General features: G+C 35.5%; 2 protein-coding genes across 2 annotated transcripts in view; both read right to left on the bottom strand.

Moving 5' to 3' along the window:
- SIX6 (SIX homeobox 6) overlaps nt 1–15,643 on the bottom strand; it is a gene marked incomplete at both ends in the record, with an annotated part of 288,574 nt that overhangs the window by 176,870 nt on the left and 96,061 nt on the right. The gene's annotated exons all lie outside the window — the stretch shown is intronic.
- PPM1A (protein phosphatase, Mg2+/Mn2+ dependent 1A) lies at nt 407–13,822 on the bottom strand (the record flags this gene model as incomplete). Its single annotated transcript, XM_080707468.1, has 5 exons — nt 12,974–13,822; nt 8,561–8,678; nt 4,436–4,544; nt 2,027–2,084; nt 407–436 (listed from the first exon to the last, which is right to left on the bottom strand). The coding sequence occupies exons 1-5, from the start codon at nt 13,805–13,807 to the stop codon at nt 407–409; spliced, it is 1,149 nt and encodes a 382-aa protein (XP_080563594.1). The 5' UTR covers nt 13,808–13,822.

The raw sequence follows: 15,643 nt of genomic DNA, 5'->3' as shown, positions 1-15,643 counted from the left end.
TAACATGACCTGAAAGGGTTATATATCTGTTGTATCACACAACAAGCCAAACATTTCTTGTATCTTTGATAGTGATTTTAAAGCAGTTCATAATTAAATATGAGCATTTTGTACAATTACATTTTACAAAAAAAATCCAACAAAATCATACAACAAAAATTGCTGGAGTCTGATTTACAACATGAATTATGGTTTGAAATCACGTTTACATAAGTCTCAAATTTACAAAAAAAAAAAAAATTCAGTTCTGGGCTAGCTGTTGTACTGCTGAAGTTCTCTGGTGTAATCGCTCTCACCCATGTCATATCCCCGTCCTGAAGTGAGGCTGGATGTTAAAAGGGTCAACAAAGTTGAGCTGCGCTCTGCGCTGGAGGTGAAGGTAAACTCCATGGCTAGATGAGCAGTTCTACCACATGTCATCAGTTGACGCTGAGTCCTTTATAAAAAGAAACAGAAGAAATTAAATCAAAACTCAGAGGAAGCCAGGCATGGTGGCGCACGCTTGTAATCCCCGCGCTTGGGAGGCAGAGACAGGAGGATCCCGCAGGTTCAAAGCCAGCCGCGTGCACTGGCTTAGGAGACCCTGTTTCCAAATAAAAATGTAAAAATAGGTCTGGGAGTGTAGCCCGGAGGTAGAAGGGCTTCCAGGAACCCCAGTACCACCAAAAAAACAAAACAAAACAAAACTCAGAGGAATCCAAGTATACTACCTTCCTGGATAATGCAAGAAAGATAAATATATAAAAAAGAGATAAAGATTTGTGGTACTGGCGATTGAACCCAGAGATACTCTATCTTTGAGATATACCTTGAGCCCTTTTAATTTTAAAATTTTTAAATTCTTTTTTGTGGTACTGGGGATGGAACCCAGAGGCATTCTACCTCCGAGCTACACCCTCAGGCCTATTTTTTATTCTTTATTTTGAAACAGTGTCTCACTGAGTTGCAAATGGCCTCACTAAGTAGCTGAGGCTATCCACGAACTGCGATCCTTCCATCTCAGCCTCCCAAATGCTGGGAATTACAAGCAGGCACCACCTGCCCTGCTCTTAATTTTTTATTATGAGAGAGGGTCATGCTACATTGTTCAGGCTGGCCTTAAACTTGCAATCCAACTGTCTCAGCCTTTCAAGTACTGAGAATATAGGTGCCTGGCTAAGTTTTGAAAGGTGACTTTTAGAATATAGTTTTTTTTAAAGTATATAAGTATGTTTGTATGTATGTATGTATGTGTATGAAATATCAGTACTGTGTGCAAAGAATTGGCCCTTTTTGGTTTTGAAAATATTACTTTGATTTTGGAAAATATTTGGAATGATTTTATTGTGAGGTTGATCAAATATATAACTAAACCAACAAAACTATGAAAAAGAACTTTAGTTTTGATCAAATTCAATCTGTATTTAGAAAATCACTTTTATAAACTTATTGCATCTCAAGAAATTAAGACATCAAGAAACACAAATTTGTGCAAGCTCTGTAATGTAATAAGTAAAATATTCAGAGCTATGCCCAAATGACCGCAAGGTATTAGTTTCCAATGAACATACTACAACAGAACTGCAAGAGGAAGACTATGGCATTTAATATCCATTTATAGAAATAGAATTCTCTAATATTTAAGCTTCAGAATTCTAGACAAATTATTAATGGAGATGAATATTTTGAAGTTCCACTGTAGCTGCTTATAAAAACTCAGAATAATCCAGAGTCCAAGTAGTAAAATTATCCAACAATTAAAAAAAAAAATTGATGGAGCTTCATCGGCTTTCTGAAACTGATTTTTGTAAAGGCTTAAAAAAATCGGAATAATTCAAAGGCGCTTTCTTCTTTTTTGAGAGAGGTGGCCACTCACCATGGTTATGTCCTCAAATCACTAGAACTGTGATGCAGGCAGAGATCAGAGCAATCAATCAGGTGTGTGTAAGAAAATGGGTGCAGTGCACAGCTCTGCAAAAACAGGCAGGAAGGATATGCATTTAGAGTGGGAGGAATGAAAAGCAAAAGGAGCGAAAATGCTACTTACAGTGTCATCATTTTTGTAAGGATTCAGTCTATTGTAAACGGCTTCAATTACATTCCGCCTAAATTTTGAAAAAATGCAAACAATTAATTCTTCAGAAAGTACATTTCTTAATAAGTCACAACCCAATGTTCATTAAAACTTATTACAATTGGAAATCATTTAGTTCTCTTTCTTGCTGTCAATAAATGAGCTTTTCTTTGAGATATTTGTACCTCATTGTTAAGCAGGTAAACTTATTATTTTTTTGGCGGTACTGGGGTTCCTGGAAGCCCTTCTACCTCCGGGCTACACTCCCAGACCTATTATATATTTTTTTTATTTAGAAACAAGGTCTCCTAAGCCAGCGTGCGTGGCTGGCTTCAAACCTGCGCGATCCTCCTGTCTCCGCCTCCCAAGCGTGGGGATTACAAGCGTGCGCCACCACACCCGGCTAAACTTATTCTAATATTTAGCATTCCACCAATCCAGATAATAGAAAATGAAAGTCATGGTTTAAAACAAACAAAATGCCCAAAGCAACAATATTCCACATGGTCATCTTCTATTTGAACTAGCGTAAGAGGTTAGGAGTCACCAACAGCAATGCCAATCTTAGAGATACATTTCCATAGTAACTCTAGAAATCATGTTTTGATAATTTTTGGTACTGGGAATAGAACCCTGGGACATTCTACCTCTGAGCTGCACTCCCAGCCCCATTTCATTCTTCTATTTTGAAAAAGGGTCTCACTAAGTTATAGAGGGCCTCACTGAGTTGCTGAGGCTTGCTGCAAACCTGTGATCCTTTTGTCTCAGACTGAGTACTGAGATTACAAGCTTGTGCCACCACACCCAGCTTGAATAATATTTTATTTAAAAATCTGTACTGGATTTTCAAATAAAATTGGCATGGTGGCGCATGCTTGTAATCCCAGCGTTTGAGAGGCGGAGACAGGAGGATCACATAGGTTAGAAGCCAGCCTCAGCTACAGAGTGAGGCTCTCAGCAACTTAGTGAGACCCTGTTTCCAAATAAAGTATAAAACAGATCTGGGCGTATAGCCCAGAAGTAGAAAAGTCCCTGGGTTCCACCCTCAGTACAAAAAAAAAAAAAAAAAAAAATCTGTACTGGTCCTTAAGTTATAGCCTTCCCATTTTCAAAATTGATTTGAAGCAATTTTATAGCCATATCATAGAAGGTTATACAGAAGTTCCCTAAAAATAAAAGCTTCAAACAGAAGCTTCTATAATCATCATTTAGTGAAATGATTACAAAGAATCAGTAAAATACAGTTTGAGAATCAAGGAAATTAGTCAATAGTATATCTTTGAAGGTCAATTATTTAGATAGTTGAAGTAAAGTGTTTTAAGCATTTAATTATAAAAGTGTCTGAATTCTCCAATAAATATTAGGTATAGATGTAAGCTTAATATTTATCACAAATTAGTCCATCCTATGAACTAAAGGTAAAAATGCAAGAAATTATCTCCCTGAATGCCCAAAACTAATCATCAATCAACAACCAAAAACAGTGGGAAAATGAGAAATAGAAACATGGTTCTGATGTTGGAAGAGAAATCTTTGGAGTATTAAGTTATACAGGGATTGAAAAAATCAAATTAAGCCGGGCATGGTGGCACATGCTTGTAATCCCAACATTCAGGAGGCTGAGACCAGAGGATCACGGTTTGCAGACATCTTCAGCTACTTAGGCCCTCTGCAATTTAGTGAGACCCTGTTTCAAAATAAAGAATAAAAAATAGGTCTGGGGGTGTAGCTCCAAGGTCAAATGCTCCTGGGTTCCATCCCCAGACCCGGGGGGGGGGGAATCAAATTATGCTGCTGCTGCTACAACTACTACAACTATTACTATTATTACTTGGATTCTTACAGTGTCATGTTACTCATTCATTCATTCATTCATTCATTCATTCATTCATTCATTGCAGTGCTGGGGATTGAACCCAGGGGCATTCTAACTCTGAGCTATACCTCCAGCCTATATTTTATTCTTTATTTGGAAACAGGGTCTCACTAGGTGGCTGAGGCTGGCTTTGAACCTGAGATCTTTCAGTCTCAATCTCCCAAGTACTGGGATTACAAGTGTACTCCACCACGACCAGTGAAGTGGTCATGTAATTTAGTTTAAAAAATTCTTTTACCATAGTATCTTATTATTCTCTTCTAGAAGGAAATCACTGTCACTCAAGTTCCCATTGAAGATATGACTTAGAGTAATTAATTACAAAAAATGTCATTCTGATATCGACTGTAAATATGTCCTTCTACTAAAATACACTGACATCACAGATGAAATGATTTGAAAGCACAGGTAAACACACCACTATAGAAATTAGATAAATACATATTTGATCTAGAGACACTAACAGTTTCATATACTGAGATAAAGCCTGTGAAAACTAAACTTACTTGCTTGCCAGTTCACCTCCTGGTGGGAGGCTGGGGATGTTCTCACTCGCTAATGTGCGCATCACATGGACTAAGTCGGGGACGCCTTCCCCCTGCTTCTTTATGATTTCTGGGAATCAGAAGTACTTTTTTTGTAAGTGTTATTCAAATTTAATTTTAAAAACTGAAACAAAGATAACTTAAGTTTTTAAAGATGGCATCTACCACATCTGAGATTTTCTAAACTGGTATCATTAAAAAGGAAAATCAGACTGATGTTGAAAATTTATAATAAAAGGATGCACAAAAAGACAAAAAAAGACTAACTTCAAAGAATGCAAACAAGATAAAAATGTGAAAAGAAAAATATTTCATGTTAAATTGATGTGTTACATAATCAAGGACATGTGTGTACAAATGAAGACATCCTTTCTTAAGAGACAAACTAGTTACTCCTCTCCTGAGGAGATCAACTCCTCTCTTTAGACTGGATATATGTTTCCTGAACTTTGTCCTGTAAAATACATTGCACAGATTAAAATATTTTTTTCTGGAAAAAAATTTCAAGATTTGAAAAAACCAATTAAGTATAGGGGAATTTATTGATTATACTGACCCAAATCATTTTTTACATATGCAAAATGATACTTAAGTAGCATGCATACATTAGGTTATATACTTGAACATCACTCTCAGCTCAATTTTCTAAAATATCTTTAGACATCATACAAATACACACTATTTCCTTCATTGATTACTTCAGCAAAGCCTTAAATGGAAAAAGTCTAAATTTCATGACAAATTTTTTAAAACAAGAAAAGTATAAAAGTATAAAATGGGTACAATGATATGATCTGCAGGGTTATACAGATGCATATTGTTATTTATATCATGAATATAAAAACTCATGAACAAAGAACCTTACGAAGAACTCTAAAACTGAGTATAAGAAGTTTTCACTTAAAAGTTTTAGCATACTTACTCTACATACAAATTCAAGCCAAAGGTATTTGTAGATTATATGTTCAAGTTGTGTTCAGTTTTTGTTTTTCAATGTTTATAATAAGAAATGGTATTTTCTTTGTCATTATTGGGATAAGAAATTATCATTCTAGTTCTCAATTTGTAAATACCTTAGAAAATAAACAATAAAGATCTTTCATCCTTTGATCAAGCCTTAAAATATTAATTCATCACTAAAGGCACATATTAAAAGACAGACATTGCTACCCATAAAACTTCATTAAATGACTCAAATTGTCTTTTTAGAATAAAGGCCAAATTTTACCATCTATTATTTTTTGCCTTTTTTTAAAAAACCATTCTTAAATCTGAACAAAAAGCAAGGATCTCAGATTTGGTTTGCCAAGTTCCTTTATTGTATAATCTTTAACATCTATTATATTTATTCTACATGGTTCTAATGCTGGAAATCTACTATACAAAAATAAAGGGATTTGATGTTTACCTAAACTACACAATTTCACATTCTAAAACTGTAATACACTTAACATACAGTCTTCTACTAGGCCAATACAATTATATGGATAGATAACTAGATACAATTAAGTGAACACTGATGATAAATTCAACCAATGATGGTTTCAGGTCTAAAAACATTACCTCAATCCATTTATATTTGATTTATCTTACATCTTTGTTAAAATGTAAGTTAGGATGTTTTAACTGTGAAGAAAATTACAGGAAAACAAATTCTTTTTATAAAATAATGAAAGCCATTAAAAACAGTTAATATTTGTTGTTCCCATGTGGGATAATCCATTTAAACTACTTTAACATTACTACTACACTAGCTTTGCTTCTTTCTGCTTTTAAAGAAGAAATAAATTTTAAGAAATATTCCTTTAATTGCTCTTGGACTACACATTTTCATTAAAATTATAAAAAGACTGAGTGCTTTCTTTAAAGAATATATAGGTATAGTATTATCCATGTTTCACATACATACACAAACACATTCTGCTTCTCCCTCTCCCCCTTGCTGCTCTATCCAGTTTGAGGGATTCTGTCAGTTACCTCCAAATTAGTTCAGGTAGTCAGTAGCAATGATTTTTAAAAGTATACATATACAAGTATAATCGTAAATTGGCTTAGAAAGACCACAAACTTAATAGTGTGGTTAAATAATGAGTTAAATCCTTTCATCAGAAGGGCACACACAATAGGAGAAGAGAGCCTGGAAAATCTTTGTCCTTTTCTATGTCATAGACAGAGAAGCCAAAAATGTTAAAAGCAAATAAAATGAAGTTTAGTAGGTCAGACCAATTTAGACAAGGCATGTATTTTAAAAAGAGAAAAAGAAAGGAAGAAAAAGATATTTGGTGTCTGTCTTGAAAACTGAATGCAGTATTTCTTCACTTAAGACATACAACATCTTTCACAACGCAAACAGTTACATTCTTATTTTGTCTTTAAATAGCAGCAGTTTTAATAATGTAGTATTTATTCTCTAGCTGCAGTCTCATCAAATCTAAGAATACCATACTTAATTTATGACATATAATTTCAAATTAAATGGTACAAGTGTAACACTTCAACATTTCAAAAAAATTGTGCATTAATGTAAACTATGTCCAGATAGCAACTGTTGCTTAATAGTAATATAAAACTTAATATTGTAACAAAATAATGTAAAGTGAATATTTCATAATTCCATTAAACACTTAGAGAATAGAGAATGCACACTAAAAATAGCAATTCATTTCTAAAATTTGATCCCATTTCATGGTAAAAATACTGATTTATTTCCTTAAGAAATACACGTATTCCCAAGTTAAAGTGCCAAAACATTAAATACCAACTTAACCCTATACACATTATTCTTAGGGTTTCATAATTCTCCACTAACCAGCAGTCTAAATCAGTGTATTTATAGCACTCTAAATATTAACTGTATTATCTATAAGTAGCTTATACTGAAGTGACTAATTTAAAATGCAAAAGTTCCCAAACCCTTGGTAATAATGAGGAAAAAATGCACTGAATAGTACGTCCAGTGAATGAAAACTAAGTAGTACAAACATATACTAGACATAACCACTATCAAGTGGGGGAGGTCAATGAAAACTATTAGTGGCTCTAGACAGTACTGGAAATCAAAACCAATCATGATTTTAATACCAGACTGATTATGATTGATATCAAACAGTAAAAAAGAAAAAAACCCAACTGCATACTAATTTTAATAACGTAAGCACAGTGGGGTATAACAATGTCGTAGGTCAGTGCTCGCATGCAATTAGAAGTCTTTAACGTGCAAATTAATGACATCTGGAGCCCAAAATGCATTTTTTACAACATTTAAGTCATATTAGGGTTTTCTGCTAACTGAACTGTATAATCTATATCTGCAGTACATGAAAATTTTCTGGGGGAGACAACGTTAATATCAAGTAGTGGCTACATTAAAGATTACTTAAACTTTTTTTCCAAATATTAAAAGGCATTGCACTTGACAGGTACAAATATTTTTCTATTGTTTCAAGGTAATTTGCAGAATCATAAGAAATATACTCCTAGAATTCTCAACTTATTTTTTTATTTTATGCAGTAGTTACATTTCTGCTAGGTAGAGAACTATATGTCTTCTATTTCAGGCTGTCTTGCTTAGATGAGACAGTAGTTTATGGCTTAAGCAAAAAGCTGTGCAACAGTTTAAAACAAAAATTTTAAAGCTGTGGCATATTACTGTTGTTAATAACTAGGTTGTGATCTTTTCGGTTACCAGGAAAAAAAGAAGCTCTAGAGATTTTAGATTTTAAATTAACATACACAGCTTTTCACAGGAAAAAAAAATGGCATAAACAAACCACAAATAAGATCTTCCTGGCATAAAATTACTCATGCCAGTGATTTCTTTAAGAACTTAGAACTCATATATTTTAATCTTTAAAAAACAAGAGTATCCTGAACAGAATGTATGGGCCACACTAGCTGTGATTTCTAACGTGTGAGAGGACAATACATACATACTTCTACACAGTACTACAGAATACCCTTTCCCACTTCTGTACACTAAACACTAGATGTTAAGGCATTTAAAGAACTAAAAGCTAAAATGTTAAAGTTTGCTTGTGTTGAGGTTTTTCTTTAATAAAGCTACTTATTTTTTGTTAAATGATCCACCTTCTACTCTGCATTCCAGGTACTTGTCCAACTCTGCCTCCTTCTTCACTGCTTCTGGTGATACTTTGGGTGCATTTGGAAAACAGATCAAAATCACACTCATGTTGTCTCGACTTCCCTGGGAAGAAAAAAGTTGGAGAAAATATTTTGGTTTCATTTTTGCTTTTGAAAACCTTAAGTATCTATAGTTAAGTCAATTAGTTGTTTTAGTTAAAAATCTTATATTTAAGAAAATACATATATGTATATGGGGGGGGGCAGCTGCACCCGCACAGCATATCAAATGTACAGTATAACCAACACTCCAAGGCAGGAGAGAAACATTACAGATTAAATCCCACAGTAACAATCATTTCTAGACATTCTATAAAGCAAAATTAGTTTTCAATATTTATTAGTAACCTAGTACTAGTGGTTAACTTGCAGTGATACCTAACACAAGTACGCACACACATACACGTTCACTCCACATAACAGTAAAAAATGCTAGTGTTTTCTTATTTTTGTGGGTCTGGGGATGGAACCCAGGGGCATTCAACCTTGAGCTATACCCCCTGCCCTATTTTTTATTATTCATTTTGAAACTGGGTCTCATTGAGTTGGAGAGGGCCTAAGTAGCTGAGGCTGTCCACGAACTGTGATCCTCCAGTCTCAGCCTCCCAAATGCTGGGATTACAAGCGTGCGCCACCACGCCCGGCTAGTGTTTTCTTTACAATCAGAAAGTGACCTGCAGTTATTTGCATATTTGATAAATTTACATTTAAAATAATAACAAATTTCTGGACTAGTATATTTGCTAAGTAGAAGCATGAAATTAGAAGTAAAACTAGCCGGGCGTGGTGGTGCATGCTTGTAATCCCCGCACTTGGGAGGTGGAGACAGGAGGATCGCATAGGTTCGAAGCCAGCCGCGCTGGCGTAAGAGACCCTGTTTCAAAAATATAAAATAGGTCTGGGAGTGTAGCCTGGAGGTAGAAGGGCTTCCAGGAACCCCAGTACCATCAAACAAACAAACAAAAAAAGTAAAACTAAAGCTGGGTGTGGGTGTGGTTGTGTATGCTTGTAATCCCAGCACTTGGGAGGCTGAGACAGGAGGATCATGCAGGTTCAAAGCCAGCCTCAGCTACTTAGTGAGGCTCTCAGCAACTTAGTGAGACACTGTTCCCAAATAAAGTAAAAATTAGGCCTGGGAGTATAGCCTGGAGGCAGAAAAGTTCCTGGGTTTCACCCCTGATACCACCACCAAAAAAAAAAAAAACAAAAAAAAAACACCAACCCAAAAAACAAAAGAAGTAAAACTACATATGTGATGTTTATAAATCAGTTTTTAACTCTCATAATAAAAAAAAGCTGGCCTAATTTAGTGTGTATGTGTATACACACACACATACACACACACACACACACACACACACACACACACACATTTTTAAAGACATCTAAGCATTCAAACTGCTCTGCTATAATTAAAACACTTGAAGCGGGCATGGTGGTGCACACCTTAATCCCAGTACTTGGGAGGCTGAGACAGGAGGATTGCAAGTTTGTGGCCAGCCTCAGCTACTTAGGGAGGCAAACCTTGTGCAACTTAGTGAAACTTTGTTTCAAAATAAAGAATAAAAAATAGGGCTGGAGGTGTAGCTTGGAGGTAGAATGCCCCTTCCATCCCTTGTACCGAAGGGGGGGGGGTGATTGATGTTGGCCTCTCTACTCCCTTTTTCCCATTGGTAATTGGAGTTAACTTTTACATTTTATTTAAGTCAGCTATATGAAAAAAATTAGCCTTACAGTAATAAATAATACAAACAACTTAATATTTAAATATCTTGGAGGAAAATTATGTAAAATAAGGGAAATGTTAAGGTAGCAAGTAATTTTTAAAATAGGATAATGCAGAAAAGATAAAGTAGAATCTAAGTCATAATTTACAATCTGATAATTCTCTCAAAAAATTTTAAATCTGGCTAACAAGAACTTAATTCTCAAATGCTAAGAATAAACAGAACAAATGTATGCTATTTTCACTCATACTAAAATTAGTTACAAAGAATATAGGTATTTTAAATCAATGTTCAGTCTTCCCAAAGCTCTGAAACTGATAGCACGCTCTATTGCCCTTTAAAAACGTGTGCTGGATATTACATAAACTGATATCTAAGTGTGATAAGATTTAATTAAGATTTAATTTTTTTTTTTTTTTTTTTTTTGGTGGTACTGGGGGTGGAACCCAGAGGCTTCCTACCTCCGGGCTATACTCCCAGACCCATTTTTTATATTTTATTTTGGAAACAGGGTCTCGCTAAGTTGCTGAGAGCCTCACTAAGTAGCTGAGGCTGGCTTCGAACCTGTGCTATCCTCCTGTCTCAGCCTCCCAAGTGCTGGGATTACAAGCGTGCGCCACTACGCCCGGCTTAATTAAGATTTTAAATTGAGCTGTGTGCATATAAAACTACGAAGATTATGTTGACTTTTTATTTCTATGTATTAAAACAAAATCAAACTATACTCTCAGAAGTTAAAAAAAACAAAGAATGAATTAATGAACATTACTGATAAAATAGAACACTTAATGCCAGGCGTGGTGGTGCACGCTTGTAATCCCCACACATGGAAGGTGGAGACAGGAGGATCACGCAGGTTTGAAGTCAGCCGCGCTGGCTTAAGAGACCCTGTTTCCAAACTTAAAAAATACAAAATAGGTCTGGGAGTGTAGCCCGGAGGTAGAAGAGCTTCCAGGAACCCCAGTACCACCCCTCCCCCCCAGAAATAGAACACTTAACCTAACTCAAGAACCTAGATTTTCTAGTCTTAATGCTGCTACCAAAGTTACATAATCCTGTAAAATCAAATTATAACTTCTCTAGGAAAGAGAGCAGCATTAACTAGGTATGCTAGACTAGGCAATTATATATGTAAACATGTTAAGATCAGTGTAGATCCTCAACAGTCTTATGAATCAGATACTATTATCTCCATTTTATAACTGAAAAAAGTTGAACAATTTGTTCAAGACTGAAGAGAGTATAAAAGTAACAGAGGTTAAGACTTGAACCCAGGTTCCTTTGCCTCTTTCTTGCTTCAGTTTCCTTATTTATAAAATAAAGGAGCTGCTGGTCATGGTGGTACATGCTTGTAATGCCAGTCCTTGGGAGGCTGAGACACGAGGACTGTAGGTTCAAAGGCAGCCTCTGCAACTTAGTGAGGTACTCCAAAATAATGAGACCCTATTTCCACATAAAAAAAATAAAGAGGTCTATTTATAAATAGGTCTTCCTCTGGGGGTGCATAGCCCAGAGGTAGAGGCCCTTGAGTTCCATCCCCAGCACTACAATAAATAAATAAATTTCTTTAAAAAAAAAAGCCAGGCATGATGGCACAAGCTTGTAATTCCAGCATTTGGGAAGCTGAGACAGGAGGATCCAGGTTTGCAGACAGCTTCAGCTATTTAGTGAGGCCCTCTGCAACTTAATGAGACACTGTTTCAGAATAAAGAATAAAAAATAGGGTTAAATGCCTATGAGTTTCATCCCCAGTACCACAAATAAATAGATAAATAAATAAATAAATAAAATAAAATAAAGGAGTTGAGATAGCACATCCATGTACATGACCCCACTTGATCTTCCCAACAACCCCATGAAACAGGGTGATAGCTATCCTTTTCACAATTAAAGAAATTGATTTTCCAGAAAGTTTAAACAACTTACCTGAAGTCATACTGTCTCATAACAAGTTCTTCTGACTCCACGTCCAAGGCTATTTCTATTATATCATACCAAATAATTACTAAAGTCCCTTTGTTAGCGCTACAGATTAAACTGAGGTATCACAGATTAAAAGTACTGAAATTCTAACGAGTTTTTCACTAAGAGATACTGAGACCTAACCTTCCCTATTCTTTTAAATCATGCACTATGATATAACCTTTTTTCACCCTTGATGATCTACTACATTATTAAGAAGCTTGGTAACTGATTAAGGCTAAACATTTAATTTCTAACTCTTGCATACATGGTAACTGAGTAATTAATTTAAAAAATTATATGTGTGTGTGTGTGTGTGTGTGTGTGTTAGTGGGGGTGGACACAATGGCATTCTACCTGAGCTACATAGCCAGTCTACCCATTTTTTAAATTTTGTTTTGAAACAAGATTTTGTTGGGTTGCTAAGAGTCTTACTACATTGCTAAGACTATCCTCAAACCAATGACCTTCTTGTGTCAGTCTCCCAATAGTAGGATTATAGGCATGTGCCACCATATCAGGTTGTTCCTACATTTTCATAATTGGTAAAGTATCTTGCAACTGTGTCAGAAACTTATTTTTGAGAGCTACAGGCTCTAAGAGGATTAAATGAGTAGTAATTAATATAACATAAATCATCTATGTTTTTAAAAAAAAAAAGTCTAGCTACCTTATACAAACAGGTGTCGACTACTTCATTGCAAACTTTCTCAAGGTCATCAGTGACTTCAAGTCTGGATCTTACAAAATCACAGAGCTCTTCGTTTCCCATAACATCCCAGATACCATCACATGCAAGAATAATGAACTGATCATCTTCTTCAGATCTTTCAATATCATGGACTTCAGGCTCTGGTGAGACAAGCTGCTCTGTAGGACCTTTTCCATGGACACACTTGTAATCAAAATCCCCAAGGGCCCTTGATACAGCCAGAGAGCCATTCACACGCTGAATCATTACAGAGCCACCTGCATTCTGAATTCGTTCTTTTTCCAGTGGATTACTTGGTTTGTGATCTTGTGTGAAGAAGTGAACTTTCCTGTTCCTACAAAGTAAACCTCTTGAGTCTCCACAGTTAATGAAATAAGTATGTTGGGGAGAAATTAAGACCCCCACAGCTGTTGACCCACTTCTATCTGCACCATGTTTCTTCTCTGACATAACTCTCATGTGTTCATCAATCTCCAGAAAACCTGTTCTGATTCCATTCTTTACATTTTCCACAGAAGGTGCTCCTGCAGAGCCTTTAAAATCCTGGTTATTGGTGATGTGATCTAACAAATGCTCACAGCAGTATTTGGCAACCTGAGAGCCAGCATGCCCATCATACACAGCAAAGAATGACCATGTTTCAAGTCCACTTGGCAAACCGATCACAGCCGTATGTGCATCCTCCATTTCAACTCGCCAGCCTTGCATGCTGCTGAGTCCGTATCGCAGCCCATTACCCTGCCCCTGGGCATTATGCTTTTCCATCTTTGGCTTGTCTAAAAATGCTCCCATTATGTCTTGATTCTCTAGGTCTGCAAAGAAAGAGAATAAGAAAGTCAATAGCTATCTTATAAACAAAACACAGATCCAACAATCTTTTTAGGAGAAAAAAAAAGAGGCTTTAAGTAAGAATTTACAACTATTGCTGGGCATAGTGGAGAGCTGATCAGATCTAATATTCTAAGGCACAACCACCTGAGGTAGAATGGAGACTGGCAGTAGCCATCAACTTACTAGGCCAAGCAGTTAAGGATACACTGAACATCTTAAAGTTGAGTTTATAAAATCAAGAAAAAATAAATTCATAGGACATAAAAAGGCCTACTAATTCAAACCCCATAGGTGAACATTCAGAAATTTCTAAAACATGATTCCAAACACTCTCATTTCACTCCACTATATAAACCCTCTGAAAAAGCAAAAGGAAAAAAAAAAAAAAAAGCTCCAAAATTTCAGATCCTTTTCATTAAGTCTCCTTAACCATAATCCCTTGCCTCTCTTCTCTCCTCACAGAAAAAAACCTACACTCATCCTTCAAGGTCTAGTTCAAATTTGACCTCTTCCATGAGATTTTCAGTCTCTGATAAAGCCAATAAGTTGTGACAAAACTTATTATATATAACAAAATTAGTCTACTTATAATCTATTAATCTAATGGCAATAACATGTATCATTACTATATAACTATTAGGGTATAAATTGTAAAGCAGACCAAAGAGTCTAGTGACAGCCTTACTGAAAAGCCTAAAAACAACCAATCTATAATCCTTTCTCATGGCCCCAGACGGCAGAGAGACAGTAGGTCAAGATTTAGGTTAGCATTCACCTGAGTAACAATTTAGGATATAGAGATTTGGGGTCCAAGTACTCAAATGAGTTGCAACTAAAGGCAATCTGAAAGAAGGCTATAGAGAAATGAACAGAGAATGGAGATAATGAAGAGATGGGTAGAAGGGATAATTATGGGAAGGGAAAAGTAACTCGGTCAATTAATATGCAGTTTTGAAAGTAGAGGACTGATGATTCTAGTAATGCTGAGTGAGGAAAGGGAAGAAGAAAAAACCCTAAGAGCAAAATAAAAACAATATTTAGTTTCCAAGCAACCTTTCTCTTTTTCCTTGTAGGGCCAAACTGATACACAGAGAAGACCTGCTGACTGTTGTGATAAAATAATATGCCTACTCCTCTGTTCCCCATTAAGATTTCACTAAAGGAAGGTAAATAATGAAAACTAGCCAGCATTCATCCTTTATGGTGATATTTATCATACTACTTTTCCAGTACCAACTTGATATACATTAATGCAAAAGTGAGTATTTTAATTGGAGGAAGGATAAGGGTGACACCTTATAAGCAGACAATGTTTGAGAATTCTGAATCACTCTGGTGTTTACATATTTACTTTAATCTCAACAACTCTGTAAAGTGAGTACTAATATAAACTCTGTAAGATGATGAGTCTTAGCCAAGATTAAAGAATTTAGCTAGTGTCACTCACTTAATAAGTTTAAAAGAATCAGAACTTTAATTAAAGTCTGGCTGACAAGGCACCATTAACAACTAAGTCAACAGATCTCAATTCATGTTTGTGTAATAGTATTATCTGTGGACATTTTGAAAAATGAAGATGTCTAAGTCCAAATGCCAGGGTTAAAACTTAGGCTTCCATGTATTTAAAAAATTTCATAATCAACTCTGAGGCACAACAAGGTTGCAAATCACTGGAAAAACTCAGATGGAATGTCTAGGGTATAGAAGATGAGGGCCAAAGAGAAAATCAACTCAAAATGTGGTCAATCAAGACCATTATTCCAGGATAGAAACAGCAATACAAAGCTTTAGAGGAAA

Source organism: Muscardinus avellanarius (assembly GCF_963383645.1).
Source record: "Muscardinus avellanarius genome assembly, chromosome: 12".
Classification (NCBI taxonomy): Eukaryota; Metazoa; Chordata; class Mammalia; order Rodentia; family Gliridae; genus Muscardinus; species Muscardinus avellanarius.
This window is presented reverse-complemented; position numbering and strand designations above follow the sequence as displayed.